The 19,939-nt window shown below is 42.5% G+C and overlaps 1 protein-coding gene and 1 long non-coding RNA gene across 2 annotated transcripts in view; both read left to right on the top strand.

Moving 5' to 3' along the window:
* Positions 1 to 9,126, top strand: part of LOC308195485 — a 49,590-nt gene extending 40,464 nt beyond the window's left edge. The window contains exon 2 of the long non-coding RNA XR_013951538.1: positions 3,055 to 9,126. This is a non-coding gene — a long non-coding RNA (uncharacterized lncRNA). The remainder of the gene's footprint in view (positions 1 to 3,054) is intronic.
* A 1,242-nt stretch (positions 9,127 to 10,368) lies between these two features.
* Positions 10,369 to 12,412, top strand: CLEC14A (C-type lectin domain containing 14A; the record flags this gene model as incomplete). The annotated part of the gene is made up of 2 exons (XM_080595728.1): positions 10,369 to 10,404; positions 10,458 to 12,412. 2 exons carry the CDS (start codon positions 10,369 to 10,371, stop codon positions 12,177 to 12,179), a joined length of 1,758 nt encoding a protein of 585 aa, XP_080451854.1. The 3' UTR covers positions 12,180 to 12,412.
* Positions 12,413 to 19,939: the final 7,527 nt, after the last annotated feature.

The following is a 19,939-nucleotide window of genomic DNA, read 5'->3' as shown; positions in this document are numbered from 1 at the left end:
GTTTGTTCTCATAGGTTATTATTCATGATTTATTTTAAATATGGTTATATGATTTATTTTTTTTTTCAGCTAAACAATAGTTAGGGCTTTATTTTATCATATGAATAGGTTACATATTTTTCTCAATGATGCCCAGAATAATAGGGACAAATAATAACAAATGTCCATACATGGGCAAAAGAGTCTGGATCTGCAGGTCGCACGTGTACACTGCTGCTTTTACACACACACACAACAGGGAACAGCACACAACCCAATGGATTGGCTATACACTCAGGTGGGAGCTAGTACACCTAGTTCTAATGGAGACACATAATGGTTGCATGTTGTCTGCAGCTCTGTGATGTTAATATTGGTTAAATTTGCAGATATTTTCACAGGACCTGTGAAAATAAAAGGGATCCATGGCCTGTGACGCAACCAAAACACAAAAATAACATTACAATAATCATAACAACAAAACTTGCTTGTGGATGAAAATTGCAAGATCAAGTCTACTTTGTGGGTACATAGCTGTTAATGTTCTCCTGGAGAAGCTGGCAGCCCATGGATTGGATAGGTACATGCTTTGCTGGGTTAAAAACTGGCCGGATGGCCAGGCCCAGAGTGTAGTGGTGAATGGAGTGAAATCCAGCTGGCGACTGGTCACCAGTGGTGTTCCCCAGGGGTTGGTGTTGGGGCTGATTCTCTTTAAGATCTTTATTGATGACTTGGATGAGGGAATTGAGTGCACCCTCAGTAAGTTTGCAGACGACACCAAGTTGGGGGTAGTGTCGATCTGCTGGAGGGTAGGAAGGCCATGCAGAGGGACCTGGACAGGTTGGATCAATGGGCAGAGGCCAATGGGATGAGGTTCAACATGGCTAAGTGCTGGGTCCTGCTCTTTGGCCACAACAACCCCATGCAGTGCTACAGGCCTGGGGCAGAGTGGCTGGAAAGCTGTGCAGAGGAAAAGAATCTGGGGGTGCTAATTGTTGCTCACCTGAACATAAGCCAGCCAGCACTGTGCCCAGGTGGCCAAGAAGGCCAATGGCATCCGGGCTTGTATCAGAAATAGTGTAGCCAGCAGGAGCAAGGAGGTGATCAACCCCTGTACTCTGCTCTGGTGAGGCCGCACCTCAAGTACTGTGTTCAGCTTTGGGCCCCTCACTACAGGAAGGACATCAAGGCCCTGGAACGTGTCCAGAGAAGGGCTATGAATGTGGTGAAGGGCCTGGAACACAAGTCCTGTGAGGAGTGGCTGAGGGAACTGGGGTTGTTTAGTCTGGAAAAGAGCAGTCTCAGGGGAGACCTTATTGCTCTCTGCAGCTACCTGAAAAGAAGGTGTGGGGAGCTGGGAGTCGGCCTCTTCTCCCAGATAACTAATGATAGGACTCAAGGAAATGGCCTCAAGTTGTGCTGGGGGAGGTTCAGGTTGGAAATCAGGCGACATTTATTCTCAGAAAGAGTAGTCAGGCATTGGAAGGGGTTGCCCAAGGAGGTGTTGGAGTCACTGTCCCTGGGGGTGTTTAAGGAAAGGTTGGGCCTGGTGCTTAGGGACATGGTTTAGTGGGTGACATTGGTGGTAGGGGGCTGGTTGGACTAGATGATCTTGGAGGTCTTTTCCAACCTTAATGATTGTATGATTCTATGTATAGAATATGTGACTGTGTCTTCTGAACTGGGTTTGCTAAGCAGAAGCTTGTTTTATTCTTTGTGGAAACAGTTGGTCTTTGGTTCCCAGCATTTATAGACTTTAACTTTAAAAAGTTTTTTTTTTTTTTAAAACAACATTCTCATAATGTCATAACAGAGATGTTTTATTTATTTAATTTAAATTGTGAAAGACTGTCACTACTGCTAGGATCTTAATTGCAGCATGAAAGAAATACAGCTATGACCCATCCATCACTTAGACCTTAGCCATTTCTGGCAAGTAAACACTTCTTTACTTAAAGTATAATTTTAATTTTCCTGCTTTAAGTAGACATGGATTAACACCCCAGTTCTGAACACTCCACATCCTGGAGCATGGAAAGTCCAAAGGCAAATTCCAATTTTGTTTCTTGAGCCTGTCTCTTTTCAAAATTCACTCCTTCCAGAGTATAACAATAACTTCCTTGTGATTTTTATGTCACGTAATATTTTGAGATCCCAGGTACCATTTTATGAGTATAGAGCCATTTAAGACAGCTAGAATAAGTATCCCTGCACACATTTGAAATACAAGTACAAAGAACAGCACTGCTTGTCTTTTTAAACAGGAAAACAAACAAACAAAAAAACATCATGCTGTACAGCAAGTTCTTCTGAAATCTTCTCCGTCTATAGGACACAAGTAATTTAAAGTCTCTGCTTCTATCTTTTGCAAGCAAACAATGAGGTACATTTGAAACATTAGACCTTCTGGAGAAGGAATTGCTTCAAGAAAGGGGATTATTTATAAAGGGAAAAGGGGAAAATGCATCAGTAAAGTGAACTAAAACCTTTTTAGACTGTCCAGTCTCACAAAACAAATGGCAATAGATATTTCTATAAAAGGCATGCTTACCTCTTATGACCTCCACAACAATTAATTCACTAGGCTCAGAATACTCTTCCTTCCTTTTATTTTTTTCATTCTGAATTAACTGCTTGTGTAGACAAGCATCTGCTGCCTCTCCATTTCACAGCTGCTCTCTCTTGAATTTATTCTTACTAGCTTGTATTCCTTGCCTATTTTCAAGCAAATACTTCAAGACTCTCTCTTAAATGGTCAGTCTAGGCAAAATGCCAGGAAGTGAAATCACCTCTTTACCACTAGATTTCCTTCTATTTTACTTTATTTCCCTAGGAAAGTTTGTTTCATTCCAAATAATCTGCCAGTCCCAAAAGCCTGTTAGATAATTGCAGTTCTACAAGAAGATGCTAAAAGTATGGGTTTTCTTACTTCAAATAAAAATTCATTAATTTTCCAAAATGTTTTTAGCTTGGTAAAACTTGTTACAAGATTAGAAACCTATAATAGGATATAGGTGAATTTGAATTAATGGCTCATTCTTCTCTCTCTCTTTTTTTTTTTTTTTTTTTAAATAGGATGTGAGGACATCAGAACTGCACACAACATTTTCCCAGACTTTTGAAACCTATGACTTACAAAGCCTGCTGATAACATCCCTATGGACCAGAAAGGAAATGGCATAAAGAAGACGTCAAGATCATTCTGACAATAATGCTTTTTGAGGATTGCCTTTGAGCCACAAAATTGCTTTAAGGCTTTGACGGCCCCTCAGTCCATAGTGTGTCTCCCACAGCTGCCTATAGGAATATGGTTGAGGAACTGTACGCAATCCTTACAGGGTAACTATCTTTTATTTTATCTGTCGTTGTTCTTATCTTGACCCCATGTTGACAGCGCTGCATTGCCTGGAATCAGACTGTTCTGGGGGCTGCCCAGCTGTGCAAACACGCCTAAGGTCACCACCATATCACGTACCAGCACACGTGCATGGATACGGCCCCTTGGCTCCCTCTGCTTCTCCTAGTGCTTCCACACTAATGAGCGATATTAAATCTCCTGTCTTTTCTTTTAATTCCTTCCCTATTCTCTACTTTTATCCTGCCTACTCATTTTATTCTGTGCAGCATCTCCCCATTCCTTCAACTTAACCCTTCACTATACTCTCAGCCTTATTTTAACACCACACTGCTTGGGTATCACAGAGGTGGTGTCAGACATTATGAGATCAATGATAGGAGTCATATTTGCATTCCTGCCCCCCTCTTCTAAACTCCTTATAGAGTTATGAAGACAAAGATGACAAACTTCATACCAGTTTGCACTTAAAAAAACTCCTTGAAATCACAAGTACTTAAAATGTCTTTATTTTCATATATATTTATATGCACATTTTACATACAAACATCTTAATACATGTACGCACACATGAACACAATTGAAAGCTTGAATCAATTGAAATTGAAAAGGATTCTGCAGCATGTAGACACTTCATGTGAGCCACTAGAACATCAAATCAAAGCCCTGGCCTCTGCTGGCTGTTATTCAAGGTACAGAGAAAAGAGAAGATGATGCATGGAAGGTTGATCATGCCATGACCCATTTCAGTGCTGTTACTACTTATGACACCGTTAACCACAAACTAGAAGATATGGTTATACCCTCTTTGCAGTTCCTGTGGCCCCCTTCACACCAATGTGTGCTCAATATGAACCTCAAAAGGGGCAATCAGACCCTGCTACATAATATAGCAGATCTGAAGACTTCGGAGGTTGGGACAGAATGAGTTTGAATTATCCAATCAACAAAAGGAAGGCTAGAGTGAGAATAAAAAATATTTATAGACTACAGTATTTTTGGAAAAGATTTAAAGTGTTTAATTTGAGAGTTCTGGAGTTCATTTCCCCTAGCTAATTACAGTATTGGATTTTTTTTTTTAATAACTCGTGGAAGTGTTAACAGAATACATTATTTTCTTGCATAATTTCTAATAGAAACATGAACATCAAAACTGAAACAGGCTTTAAGGGTAACATATGCATATTGGGTAACACTACAGTCACATCTTTTTTGTTTGTTTGTTTTTGTCAACGCATTCCATCTGTTAAATGCCACTTCAGCAGATCACGATTAGTTAAATTTTATGTCCACATCATCAATGTAACACATATATCACTGTGTTCATAACAGCAGTTAAACATTATTACTTATTTTTTTAAAGTCTCTTAGCTACGTGATAATGTCACTAGAAATTGTTATTACAGTAGACAGGAACTCGCATGACCCCTGCTGGGTTATCTTTTCCAAACTGTATAAGTGAACCTTGTTATCTGTATAGTCCTTCTTAGAGATGAATAATTACATTTTTACGGTCGTGGAAGTTGTTGAAATAGGATAGAAAATTTTATTTTCACTTCTCGTCCTGTTTCCTGAAAAAGTTACAAAGGCATGCCAGATTTCACCTGGCATTTTTACTCCCTGTTGCAAGTTATTTAACTGAATGCAGTGAAATCCATGAGAAATCTTGGCAAACTGATGAAATGAGACAGTTCTCACTGACTTCAAGAGTATCTGTTTTTTTAACTTAAGCATTTTCTTAAAGAATATAACCTATTGTGAGAAAATATTTTGCTTAAACACCACTTAAATGTGAAATGTAAGGCTGTCTTATTATTTGGTCAACCACTTCTTAAACACAATTATCAATTTCATGAAGCAGTGAGTGAGGAAGGGAGGATAATGTTGGAAGTGTGCTGTCAAACAACTGTGATCCTCACTTGTTCAAAATACCTCTTTCCACTGGGACATTTAAATTATTACCTATCTCTTGGCAGAGCACTGAAAGACAAGGAATATGTTTTGACTTTGATCACAGTAAATTCAACAGGAAGATGTGTGGATCCAGTTGGGATGTTGGTTAGGATGAAGGAGAAGGAGCAAGTTCACAGGGATGAGGCAACCCTTTAGACAAAATAAAAGCTGCTTCTGCCTTTAAATACCATTTCCAGGTTTGTGGCAGAATGGGCAAACAACAATTTCCAGACATTTTCCTGTATCCCCTTTGGTTATCGGAAATGTCACCAGCCAGTTGAGCTACTTTACTCCTAACCTACACATCACAGTGTAATGCAATCACTTTACTTGTCCCCTTCACAGCCAGGCAGATCTGTTACTGCACCATTCATCTCCTCTACTTCGGTAAAGCAAAATACAGTTCTTAGTAAAAAAAGGATACTATACCTCTTTGCAATCCTACTTGTAACGAAAACGTACCCCCTTAAGCCCTAGCAGGTGTAAAGCATGTGCCTGAATATGGCTGACATATTTTCTGGTTACTCACAAAAAAAATAGTTTTAATTTACCATGTAAAAATGCAAGAAATAATCCACCATAAAAGAAAAAAAAAGTAGTTTTATTAATTTGCTCATTACTCTTTAATCAAAGCATACCTATTATTATAAGGCAGACATGGTCACACAACGAAACAAAATAACTAATTGCTCTCACTAAAATTGCAATTAAAGGAAGCCATTGTATCTTCAGAGTCTCAGATCTTACAGGCAGGAGTCTAAGGAACGACTATAGCTAAATAAAGCTTTTACTATTGAGCAAAACAGCTACATTAGGACTTAGACATCAATTAGTCATAAAGCAGTCCCATTCACACAGTAAAGTCTTCTTTATATATAGAATTTTAACTGCCTCACAGGTTGACTGGTGTGTGAGCAGCTAATCCTCTCATTAAAGAAAGGAATTCTTCAGGAAAAGCCATATGACGGCACTTAATGAAAGGGTGTTTTCTTATTTGCCTAAAATGGAAACAAAAGAACATTGAAAACCAGAGGGAGAGCTGCTTTCTGGAGATCTAGTAGACCCAGTACTTTTAAAATATTTTGCAGGACTCTTGGGTGCAGCTGCAGGAGAAAACAGCAGGTGTACAGGCAGATCCAGCAAACAAACAGCTCCCATCTCTATTCCCTGCTGCAGAAAGCCTTTGGCATTGGCATGTAGTGTTTGCTGTTTCTGTTTGGTATGAATTCCTCTGATGAGACAGGACTGCCCAGGGCACTGGTGGCTAACCTCTTATTTCTAAATGGCTGGTTCAAATGTAGCCTAGGAAATTAAACTCATGGCCTGTGTGAAATGAGCGGGTAGTACCTGCCAATTACCTGGTGGACAGGCCATCACAAACAGGTCACATTGTGCCCTTGCTGACAGTGGAAAAGAGAAGCAAGGGAGCAAATGTTTTCAGAGATTGAATTGCATTCTCCTCTCTAGGGACACGGCCTGAGGTCTGAAGCACAACAGACTATTTTGTTCCTTCTATTTTATTCATTGTGTTTATAAAGGTTTGTTTCTATTCAGCTGCAATACATTAGCTCCATTTTGAAAGAGAAAAGAGATGAAGCTGTAGGATTACAGGTGCGTATTAGGCAAAGACTTGTCAGCAGTCCTGAGAAAGACGGCAGTAGTAAATATAACTTAGCGCTTCCAATATAACAAACTCTCCTCTCCCAAACCTATCATCAACTATATGTGGCTCCAGATACCAAGCTGACAGGTATTTGTGGAACTGTAACCTTTTTGCATCATCAAGAGCCATCACTGGACCAGAGGAATGGTTTGTTTAGTTTGGGTACGTTCAAGGCTGGATCCAGTGAAGAATTAGAGATCTGAATATGAGATGGTAACAGCTTTCAGATGCAAACTGAGCTGCATCTCCACAGCTGGGAGTGCTGGAAGACCACAGGGATCACCCTGTCCTTGCCCACGTAGACTCATGGCTCGGTGCCTCCACCCTGGTGCACTGTGGAGAGGAGCGAGCGTGGGGCAACAGCTCCAGCAGGCAGCAGAGCTCTTGAAACACTTCGGTGGCACCATCATTTATATGTCTTGATTAATCAAATTTCTAATTTCCTCTAGAATTCAATCAACAGGTTATTGTTTGGTTATAAAAACCTGCTTTCCATAAAGCCGAGTCTTACTGCCACCCAAATTTAATTACACTCCCAGCTGTATATAGTAAATTTAATGTATTTTTACTTAAGCAGTTTGTGCTCTTGAAATATAATAATTGTAAGAATATAGGCAATATTTGACCTAGTTTCAGTTCTGCTGAATAGCATGAGAAAAGAAATACAAACTGAATGTAATAGTCTGCTTAAACACAGTTATGAATGTGTGAATTCAGTTTAGCCCTAATCCAGTTTTTCTATTGCATGTATTTTGAAATGCTGCTTTGCTAGCTCTTACAATTGTGATAAACAGAATTTCTGTATATGTGAGTGTCTAGCGGGACCGTAAAAGCAATTAGCAATGTTTGCCCAAAGCAAAAATTAAGTAACTAATAGATACGTATTTTGGGGACAGACAATTACTGTGTTTTCTATAGATCTCAAAAAGGTATTTAAATCATTCTACTTGAAAAGACATAAAGCACATTTGTAAGTCTACTTTATTTGAAAATTTAAAAAAATCTTGTTAATTATTAAGAATTGACCAAATGGAACAAGGGAAGCTAGGACATATTTTTTAATTTTTTTTTGTTTGTTTTTCTTCTTTATTGTGTCCTCTGTGTTCATTTTGAAAATAAGAATGCAAAGGCTATCCAAAATATTGGCAGAAAATGGAGGTTAAAAGCAGCTTGCACCTAGCTGCAGTTTCTTGTCATTAAGTATTCAGGAGGAAAACAGACAAAACAAGGAATTGCTAGCATTGTCTCTAAAGTGTTTCCATCTCCATGGGTAGATATATTATCTCGTAGTGGGTTTACGTGGCAAGGTTTTGGTAGCAGGGGGCCATAGGGGTGGCTTCTGTGAGAAGAATATAGAAGCTGCCCCATGTTTGGTAAGAGCCCCACCGCTGACCAGAGCCGAGCCAATAAGTGATGTTGTTTTGCACCTCTGTGAGAGCATATTTAAGACAGGGAAAAAAAAATGCTGCGCCACACAGCAGCTGGGAGAGTGAGAGGAGTGAGGAACAGCCTTGCAGGCGCCAAGGTCGGTGAAGAAGGAGGGGGAGAGGTGCTCCAGGCGTTGGAGCAGAAGTCCCCTGCGGCCTGTGGTGAGGACCATGGTGAAGCAGGCTGTCCCCCTGCAGCCCATGGAGTACCACGGTGGAGCAGGGTTCCACCCTGCAGCCCGTGGAGGAGACCACGGTGGAGCAGGTGGACCCGCACCAACAGAGACTGCGGCCTGCGGAAGACCCCTGCCGGAGCAGATTCTGGGCCGGACCTGTAGCCCGTGGAGAGGAGACCACGCAGGAGCAGGTGACCTGGCAGGAGCTGCTGCCCGTGGGGGATCCAGGTTGGAGCAGTTTGCTGCTGAGGGATGGACCCCGTGGTACGGACCCATATCTGGAGCAGTTCTTGAAGAGCTGCTGCCTGTGGGCAGCCCACACTGGATCAGTTCAGCAAGGACTGCATCCCGTGGGAGGGACCCACAGCACAGGGGACGAGAGTGACTGAGAAGGAGCGGTGGAAAAGAAGCACTATAGACTGACCATAACCCCCATTCCCCCGTTCCCCTGCGCCGCTTGGGGGGAGGAGGTGGAAGAGAGAGGATGGGGGGGAAGGTGCTTTTGGTTTCTTTCCTTTGTTTCTCACTTCTCTAGCTTGTTAGTAACAGGCAATAAATCTCACTATCTCCCTACGCTGAGTCTGTTTTGCCTGTCACGATAATTATTGTGCGATCTCCTCGTCCTTATCTCAACCCTTGAGCCCTTTTCATCGTATTTTCTCCCCGTTCCTCTTTGAGGAGGGGGAGTGAGAGAGCGGTTGTGGTGGAGCTCAGCCGCCCACCCAAGTAAAACCACCACATATCTACATACAGGATACCATAGATGTACTTTATACAGAACTGATATAGATGACTTTTTTACCCTTTTGCCCCTCATCTTCTTGTTAAAAAATAAAAAAAGAGAGATTTTGTGAATAGAGACCACTGTGTGCTTCCTGCATTCATTTTTGATTCAGGACACAGGGTCTGGGGCAAGTGGAACAGCCTGAATCTAAGCTTTTGATTTTTCTTCAGTATGGTTTACTGCAGTTCTGACATTGCAGCAGAAGCTGCTGGGCTTCATGAGGACACCGTCTCTAAAACAGTTTGTCAAGACAGTTTCCTGCTGGAAAGCTTGTAAAATTTGCCAAATATTTAGAATATACAAAAATATACAGCGCTTCTGAGCTTCATCACATTGTATGTCTGTATGCTGGTCTTTCAACTCCTTCTTTGAGGAAGCCAGAGAAAGTAAGTGTGGGCCTAGAGTCAATGAGATCCATGCGGATCAGTCTAAAACTAGTTGAATCAGGCTTGTCCTCCACACTTACTCCACCTAAGAAATTAAATTCTTAAGAATGGGCTGTAGAGACACAGAGCCTACTAGCATGCTTGAGCAGGGTGGGGACTTTGTTCAGGACTGAATCTATGTGGAGCCTTGATCCGACTGTAGAAGCCACTCCTCCAGAAACAGCAGCTACTGATGAACCTCACTTTCTTAAAAAAATTCCAAATAGATGACACTTTTTTTTAATGCTATTTTATTTGCTTTCTCTGAGTTATCTGCTTTTTGAGACGCTAGCAGTTTGTATTGCATCGCGCTTACTAAACTGAAAACATTGACATGGGTTCTTCTGAAGTGAAACCTGGAAAATGAAATGCACACGTATGTATCATTTTTATGCCACGTAAAATGCCTGGGAATGAAACTGATGTGTGCTGCACCTGAACGTTTGTGTGAGGTTAAGAGCAGAGGGATATCCCAGTATGAACAGGAGGTGACACGCAAACTGCCTGTGGAAGAGTTGTGCCAGCTCAGTTAAGCTCACTTAAAAACAACCCACTGGGCGTTGGCACAGACACTTATAAATGCGTTCAGGCCAACTTTCTCGAAACATGAGTGTGGAATCAGTTCTGGCGAGTGTTCGCCTGGTGTGTCGGGGTCGGCGGGGCTGCACTACTTCACCTAACCCTCAGCCCTTCAGCTCCGAAGGCAGGGCTGCCGCCGCTGGGCCTCCGGGCCTCGCTGCCCCTCTCGGGGCCAGGGCGGGCACCGGGACTTTTCCACCCTCTCCCCGCCGCCGCTGGAGCCCCGCCAGCCGGAGCCGGGCCAACGTTTCCTCGCTGCCCGCCAACAAACGGAGGATGCCGAGGTCAAGCCCGGCTCTCGACACGCTTCCTCCGGCGGCCCGCGGGGGAGGGCCGTGGGCGCGGGGTGGGCCAGGCCGAGCCGGGCAAAGCGGAGCTCCGCCAGAGCCGCCGGGGCATCCCTCGCCCCTCAGCCCGCCGCGACGATGAGGCGGGCCGGGCCCTGCTGCCTGCTCCTGGCCGCGGCCTGCGCCCTGGGGCGGCCCGAGCCGCCCGCCGCCGTGCGCTGCCAGGCGGCCGGGGCCTGCTTCAGCGCCCACCTCGCCAACGCCTCGTACGGCGAGGCCCAGAGCGCCTGCGGCCGCCGGCGGGGCCGCCTGGCCTGGGTGGGCGGCGAGCCGGAGCTGCGGCTGCTGCTGGCGCTGCTGCCGCAGGTGGCGGCGGGGCCCGCGTTCTTCTGGGTCGGGCTGAAGAGGAACGCGTCCGCCTGCACCGACGTGGGGCAGCCGCTCCGCGGCTTCTCCTGGGAGGGCTCCGTCGACGGGGCGGCCCCGCGGGAGGTGCCGGCGGCGCTCGGCCGCTGGGTGAAGGAGCCCGTGCGGAGCTGCGTCTCCGCCCGCTGCGCCGGGCTGCGCCTGGCGGCGGCCGCCACCGCCGACCCAGGCTGGGGATGGCAGGAGCAGAACTGCCAGCGGCAGAGCCAGGGTTACGCCTGCAGGTACGAGGACGAGGGCGCCTGCCCCGACCTCCGCCCCACCACCGCCCTCGGCCTCGACTACCGCCTGCCCTTCGCCGAGCGCAGCGCCGCCCCCGGCTTCAGCCCGCCGGGCACCGTGCTCTCCGTGGCGTGCCCCGGGGGCGAGGTGCGGCTCTCCTGCCAGCTCGAGCCGGGCGGCTTCGCCTGGAAGGGCACGGACGAGCCCGTCTGCCCCTGCCCCTTCGGCTACCTGCGGCCCGGCACCGGGCAGTGCGCCCCGGCCGCCGAGTGCCGCGATGCCAGCGGCGGCCTCGCCTGTGACTGCGCCCCGGGCGGGCGGGACGGGGCGCCCTGCGCGGCCCCGGGGGCGGCCCCCACAGCCGCGGGCGGCAGCCGCCTCTCCGCGCCGGGCCCCGGCGGCTCCCCGGGGGCGCCCGCCACGCCGCCCGCCGGCCGGGAGCAGCCGGCGGCCCCGCCGCCTTCCTCCACCTCGTCCACCTCCTCCTCCTCCAACTACGTCTTCATCCTGGTGACGGTGGCGGTGGTGGTGCTGGTGATCCTGATCATGACCGTCCTGGGGGTCTTCAAGCTGTGCTTCAACAAGAAGCCGGAGGCCGGCGGGGACAAGGAGCCGGCGGCGGGCGGCAGCAAGGCGGAGGCGGGCGCCGCGGAGACGCGAGAGGCAGCGGGCGGCGAGTACGGGCGGCAGGGACCGAGCCCTGCCCCGCTCTTACCCCGCTCCCTGTCGCTCCCTGGCGGTCTCTGCCACACGCCACCCGCGGGCCCGGCCTCCAAAATCACCGCTCACCGGCAGCCGCAGCCGGTTGCGGGTTTCCCTTTTCCCCAGAAAACTTCCCCGGGGGCCTTGCTGCGAGCAGCTGAGAAGTGGACGCTTTGGACCGCTCCGTGCCTTGAGATTTAGACGGCGTTCCTCGACCGGAGGCTCTCCTTTTCGTGCTCATTGCTGGGGCGTTTGGAGATGTGAACCGCCGTAATTTCGGAGGAAACTGTGACCCATACTCTTTCAGACTGATATTCTTATAAACGAAGAGCATTTCTATACCTTGAAGGTCACTAAGTTGCTAAGGAAGGGGGAGGATAATGGGGGTTCAGTTTTATATTTCAGCTGATGGAAAGAATAAAGGATTATTTAAAGCCTAAATTGCTGCTCTGATTGTAACTTCATACACTATTCATTTTTATTGTAGCAGAACAACAAGTTTTCCAGTTACAATTTTGTTCCTAGGGTGTGTCGGTACAAAACTTGGTTTCTGCTTGCAGCGTGGGGATCCCTTGCAATCAGACAAGGTGCCTGCACACTTCTCAAACTGTGAGAAGGGTTAACATGGGTCCACAGCATGCGAATCCCACGCTTTTCTGAAATCTTGTTTTCCATGGAGTCCCTTGAGAGCAAGGAAAGAAGAATTCACCCTTTGTGCCCCTTTCTAATCGAGGTAAACACTTCCTCTGTGATTTCCCTTCGGAATTTCCCATAAAGCAGCTTTCCTCCTGACCACACCACTCGCTTTCAGCGCAGCTCAGAGTGCTGATGCTCACTACCTATTGTTAGTGTTGATTTTCAATTAAAGTGGTAATGCTAAATATTGATTCAAGGTTTTCTGAGTGCAGTAAGACACAGGAGCTCATCCAAGCCTTTTGGGGTGCATGGAAGGGAGGGAAATATTTTCTTCCTTTAAGAGTATGTTACAGTTGAATATGCCTTTTTCTAAGCTGCCTTGCCAAGCTGCTGCTTTTTTTTTTTTCTTTTCTTTTCTCTCTTCCTCCCTTCAGAGCTGACCTGACCCTTTGACTACTTTCATATTGTGACTTTCCTTTTGAATTTGGAGGGCTCTGTTTCAAACAATAAAGTGTATTATTGCCTATTTTTCCTGCAAGCAAAGACTTGATGATTTATCTGGTATAAACTTCTGCTAAGGATAAAGTTTGACATAGCGTGTTTTTTTTTCCCTCTCCTTGTTTTAATGATGATAGTCTGTAGCCTTCTGGGAGACAGCCTTTTGTTTTCTTAAGGGTATCCCAGACATCTGTGAACCATTAGGCTGTCTATAGCTATAAATTCTAGATTATTATGACAGGAATTAAATCCAGCTAGGTCAGAATACTAGTCAGTACAAAGCTATCTCACAATTTGCATACTTTTCTAATCTGTTTATCTGACATTTGTGTTACAAAAGGCAAGCGTTTTTCAGCTTCAATAAGAGGTTGATTCTACGTTGCAATGTGCACAGATATGGAAAATGACTAAGCCTCTAATGCCGTTCCTTTTAATACTGTTTCCGTTACCATCACTGTAAGTAATCTGTTCCAGGGCACAGTGTGCTCCATGCTTCTACAAGGGGCTCCATAAGCGAGTAGCAGTGAAACTAAGGTGAGTGAGAGCCTCCTGAAGTTATTGTTTCTATGTTTTCCCTTTTTCCCACATATCAGATAGTGGAACGCCTAATTGGGCGGTATGACTGCTCAGGGACATTTTTCTAAGCTCTAGAAATACTCCGATTCTCTGTTTCAGGAGTCTTATGAAGCACACATCTAAGCACTGACTTATGTGCCTGTTACTGACTACTTTTTTTTTTTTTTTTGGCATCTCTCAGGATTTGACTCAGTCTATTCAGTTAAAATGCACAAGTTCGTACTCTTACAAACCACTTGCCTGTCTCAACATATTATTTTCATTTCATTCTTTGCATTGGCTTCCTGTTAAATCACATATGGATTTCAGAATTCTTTTTCTTACACTTAAGGTTCAGGATTAAGCATTAGATCATCCTTTTAGACACGTGTCTAAAGGGCTACACAAGGATTCTGTTGTTTTCCCTGGTCTGTAATTTGACTCAGTTGAAAGGAGATTATTTTGCATTATTTTCATCTAGACTCACCTGCTCTTCTAATGGAGAGAAATATGTACATGCAGATAAAAATTAAACTCATTTTAGAATAGAAGCTGAAAACAGGACCAATGAATTGCATCCTAAAAGTACCATTTCTCTACATCAGCTGAAAAGACAGCCTAGGGAGCCTACTTGGATTTAAATGACCGTAAAACACAGATCTAAAATTAAATCAGAAAAATCAGCAAAGCTAGGTCTCTAGCTGTGCAAGTCACTTTTCTAAAAACAAGCTCACAGTCTTGCATCTCTTCAAAGCTAGATGGTCACCATAGCCACTATTGTTTTTACATACTATAGATTCCTGTTTTCTCTCTGTGGGCTGCTTTACCTTCTTTTTGCAGCCAAGAGAATATAAAGCCAATAGCATTTGGATTTGGTTGACACCTGAATGCGTTTGAAATGCCTGAGCTGGCAGAGGACAAATTTCTCTTCCTTTTCTGTAATGGTTCAGACCAAGAAGTAGAGGGTTTGGGAGAAAGGGTAAATCATTTTTACTTTCCACTCTCAATTTAAATTGTGTCTTTCTTTGGTAGGAAACAAATAGATAGCTGGCTTGTATCATGTACCGTTGGCTCATATCACAGTGATGAATCAGTTTTATGCTAGGCAGATTCATTGCAGGGTTTCCTATTTACATCCATATGAGGGTAATAAGTAAGGTCATAATGAGTACAGATAACCATAACAACACTTACATTAAAAGTGTCTAGTTATGAAATTGGATGCAACTTTCTTTTAATTTTTATTTAACAAAGTATGTAAAACACAAAATCAAATGTAAATATTTTTCCAAGACAGAGCAGAGATTAAGACAAATCTTGACCTCTTGACCCTAATATTACATACTACTCCTTTCACTAAAAATACTTTATTTACATTATATAAGCGTATTATATTTAATCTGTTTTTCCAGTGCATCTTTTCTCACATATTAAAACTATGTAAGTCACTATAAACATTGTATCTGTGAGTTTTAGATTTGTATGGGGGATTTTAAGTGATCTAGTACTTTTACTTGTTGTTCTTTTTGGGTGGTTTGTTTAAATTGTAAATTCCCTAGGGGACTGAATGTAACAAAGTAATGCTAACAAAATAGTGGACACAAGAGTCTATGAGTCCATGTCTAAAAATGCTGATTTCTGCAAGGGGTAGGAATGTCCAAACCTCTAATGTATCACAGTGGTCCAAAAAGTGTGACCTGCTGCCAAGCATTAAATCTAGTGTTTAGATTTCCTTAATTTCTCCAAAGATAGTTTGACTAATAGGCACATCATTTGTTGGCTGCACATTTTATTCATGAGTATATAATGCTTTTTTAATGGTTTGTAATCATCAGATAATCAGAGATAAAATTTTGACTTTCCCAATTTTAAAAATAATATTTTATACTACTGAGGGCTTGATTAAGTGTGATGTGGGACTAAAGTGAAAGCTAGAAGTGGATGTAGGCAAAATTCAAACATTCCAAGAACTTTCCTCCTTTTTTGAGTGCAGTACAGCTTAAAGAAGATTTCAAAATGAATGGATTCTGTGTTTCCCCCAGGAAACATGATTTCTCATCACTTAATATTTTTCATATTTTCAAATCTCATTATCTTTCCTCATTTATCACATGGAGCTTAATCACTGATACATGTTAAGTTCCTTCTAGAAAAAATATTTTCCATTTCTACAGCATGTGGATATTTATCAAGGCTGTAGAGAGGTGTTTCATGCATTTAACTGGTATATAACCAACTTGAGGCAGCAACAGTAATCACTCTCCCAGTGCTTCAAACTAGGTTAAATTTCATGCCTTTCCTTCTTCCCCCAATACATAGCCTTGCCTTTCCCCCCTGGAGTTGTAGAGCTCTGGCACTGGAAGACGTGGATGTGAATGGGGAGTCCAGCAAGCCTTCTTTTCCTTTTTTTGTATTGTAGACTTGAAGGACTGAAGGACCACTTTACCACAGGTGAGGTAGCTGAAGGCAGCAGCAGAGGCAGAGAAGGGAGAGACGTGGTGGTGGTCCCACATTTATAGTGTCCTGTCCCTCCTGCCACCTGCCAGTCCTTCCGTTGCAAGTCTGAGGCAGAAGGATGGGGGAAAGTCAAACACTATTATGTATTTCTTGGATAAAGTAAAGAACAAGAATCCAGGGAGTGGAAGAGCTCGGGAGGAAGAGAGAAGAAATTTGGGCAAGTATCCATCTTTAACCAGGATAATCCATCCTTAACATCCTCTTGTTGCAGATTTATTCAGGTATTTGTTACTTAGAATGCAGTGGTCTGCAAACAAATAAAAATTTTCAGTCATTAATCAAGGAAAAGCACATGGCCTGTGATATTTCAGCAAAGTGTGATTTGTTTTTTGGAACATAACCAGTAGGTCTTGTGTTTTGGATTGATAAGAATGGTTTACACTGTTCCCTGGAACATAAGAACAGATAGTTTGTGTGAGATTAAAAGTCACCTAAATCAGAAATCGGTCTCTGACAATAGCAAATGGTTTTGGAAATAGAATAGGAAAGCTGACATCTGTAAGTGGCACTTCTACTAGATACTCTACCAGGTTATAAAATGAGTTTGAGACTGGGTATCATTGATGTCACACATGGTAGACTTCCATCAGTTTGTCTAATAGAGGTTGGATCCTATTTATTACTTTTAGCATCCAACCATCCCATATCAATTAATTGCAAAATTAATTTACATGTGACATGAGAAAATAGACCCATTCATCTTCTCAATTTTCTGTATCTTTGCCATGCACTCTTTCACTCAGCCAAGATGACGAGTCAATTTCCACTTTAAAAAAATATTCTATAGACCTGATGGTTTACTTATAGTTTTCTGCACCCTTTCTTATGCTGCTGGATTTCTTGTGAAATACAAATTTAGAAACTATTGCAGGTATATTTTTTTTTATTATTTTTATGATAGCTTAACAGCATATTTTTTTAAGTTATGAAGAAAACCATTTGTTTATTTTGACCACTGAAGAGAATGGTGCTGATGTTTACAAAGAATTCTCTCTCTCTCTCTTTTCCCCAGATCATTTATGAGACATTTGAGCTGAACAACTCCCCAGAGGGAGCCCTGTGGTTTCCAGCAGGTTTCACCACCATCCATAGTACAGCTCTTTCATTACAGAATTCCCTCTGAAGTCTTAGGAGAGCATCAGCCTCTGCTGATGGTTTTGTACTGTCCTTTATTGGATTTATACCAGAACTGCTACAAACTCTTAATTCTGGTGAAGTTCCACAGTCTCATCCTTTCCCCTTCTTTAAGAAAAAGGATAGTCCATAATGAACACAGGCAATAAGATTTCACGTTTTTTTCCCCTATGGCTCTTCCTGAAACGTTCTTAAATACAATCATCATTCATCAGCAGTGAGCACACTGGTCGTTTTCCTCCTCTACTGCATTTTCCATTTGTAGTTACTGTGTCTTTAGGCAAATGTTCCTTGACATTTTTTGGTTTTGTCTGCTTTAAGAATTTACCGTTTATTTGCTAAAGTTCCTTGTTTTTTTTTTTTTGTTTTTTTTTTTTTTTTATTTGTACTTGATTTCAACTGTAAATTAGGTACTTTTCTGTTGTGTAGTGTTTAACTTTTACTTTTAAACTTAGGGGAAAGGGGTCTAGTAATGTCTTCTTTTGATAGGTAATATGTGTTAATCTGTTCCCCTATCATTAAATAGCTCCAGTGCCACCTACAAGCTTTTACCTTTTTAGCTGTTCCTTTTAATTTCTTTTTCAAAACCTCCTTAATTTATATGCAGTTCCCTGCTTTGAATGATATATATATATACTTTTCACTCAAAGTTTTCGTTTTTGGTATGTTATAGTCAGTGTTCAGCCAAATATTACCCATTTCTTAGGACAAAATCAGGGTCTTTTTTGTCAGCTGTCTGACCAGTTATGCCAACTAACAGTTATTAAAGATGTCTGTAATTTTAGGTGCTAGTCAGCCTGCCATGATAGTAGTCCACAGACCCACACAAACACAAAAACAAAAAATCAGCCCCTTCCCCCTGTATATTTTTAATTCTTCCCTCTTCAAAGAAGTAATAAGTTGTGTGTATGTGGTGCATGTAGCTGTTTCTCAGAATACAAGCTTCCTACATTTCTCAGCAATAACCTTTCCAACTCTGCAGTGCTAATGGCACTTAAAGTGAATTGATTCTCTTTCAATTATACCTAACCACTGAGATGATGAAGCAGATTCGGGTCCATTTGAAGCAACTCTGATATCCTAAGAGAATACTTATTCATAACAACATATGTGTTAGTCTTCCTAAGTAAAACAAAGTTGATTTTCATTCTTTTCCAGATTCTGAAGCTTAAAAGGATGAGAAGATAATACAGTACAAGAGCATCAACCTGTTAATATGCAACGTTCATCATGGTCTGCTCTGCCCTATACGCAGTGACATATTATTATATATCTGCAGCTTTTACACCACGAGTCCTCTTTTGTTTGCCTGTATATCAGTTGGATAGTAATGAGGAAGCTTTCATTACTTTCAGATAAATTGTCCACGCTAATGCTGTTGATATCCATTGCAATTCCATAAATCCAGTTTAGATCTCTCAAAAGAACATCCTACTGGCTCATTAGATAATGCCAACTTTGCTGCAGTGAAAGACAAGAACTTAGGTTTAAATGCATTTTTTTCTTTAGTGTTTAAATGAAAACTTGTATATATTTATTTACCTTTAGAGAGAATATGCTCTCCTAGTAAAATTTAAGATTGTGGGAATAGTTTATCTAAGCAAAAATCTGTCTAGTTAGGAGAAGCCCTTCTACAGACTCTAGAATTGGCTTAAGTGCAAGTATGACTGACAATTTTTTTTTTTTTTCCCAAAAGTATGCATTATTTGGGAGATTTCCTTCCTTGCTTGAGTAGTTTATTCTCTTACTTATTTTCTTTTAAATCTTAGTTCTACTTAAAGGTTCTCAAATGAGTACACAGAAACCTGAAATCCTCTGTAAATTAGATAAACCATTTGGGGAATGCAGCTCTGCCTTCACGCTAAACAAAGTTCGGAGTTTCAAGGTCTGTGGAGAGGAATATGTGAACATTACCTTTTGTTCTTAAGAGCATGTGTTTCTCTTATGGAAAATAGTTTTCACAGCCATAGCATTGAAGATGCTTTTAAAGTAAGAAATTCTGCAAATCTTATTTTATGATGGTGAAAGAGAAGATAATATGTTGCTACATTACATTTCTGTCTTGTTGATGTAGAGTTCTTTGTGCTCAGCAAAAAAAATGGTAAGACTTTTTTTTTCTATTTAAAAGGAAAGAAAATAGCCCATGAAATTTAAAGCACTAGAAAAATCCACAGTAAATTAACATTAAAAAAAATATATCTGTTATCTGTTTTCTGCATTGCTTTCCTAAGTTTCTAGTAATTTCATAAAGTACTTACATTATCACTTAGTTTTTAGATAAATACCTAGTTACTTTCTAACTTTCAAAAGCAACAGCCAGCTTTGAAAATAGCAACTGACATAAAAAACAGAACTTCATCCTTTTTGCTGAACTGAAAATTAATGTATCTGCCATACCCTAAACAATCTAAATTAATTACATGAAAGAACTAAATCCTACTTTATAACTCTTGTACTGGACTTTTTTTTTTTCCCCTCTCTCTCTTTTCTTAATTAAATGACCTTTCCTGGACATCACACACTTGCTTTTTCTCCATCTCAGATTCCCTCTTTCTAAGGCTCTGAGCACTACTGTTCAGTGCTTAGTGGTGGTAAGATATCCACCAATTCTGCCTTCTTTC

Source organism: Anser brachyrhynchus, assembly GCF_964034855.1.
Source record: "Anser brachyrhynchus genome assembly, chromosome: 5".
NCBI classification, from domain to species: Eukaryota; Metazoa; Chordata; class Aves; order Anseriformes; family Anatidae; genus Anser; species Anser brachyrhynchus.
Note: the sequence above shows the minus strand (reverse complement) of the source record. Positions and strands in the feature narration are given on the sequence as shown.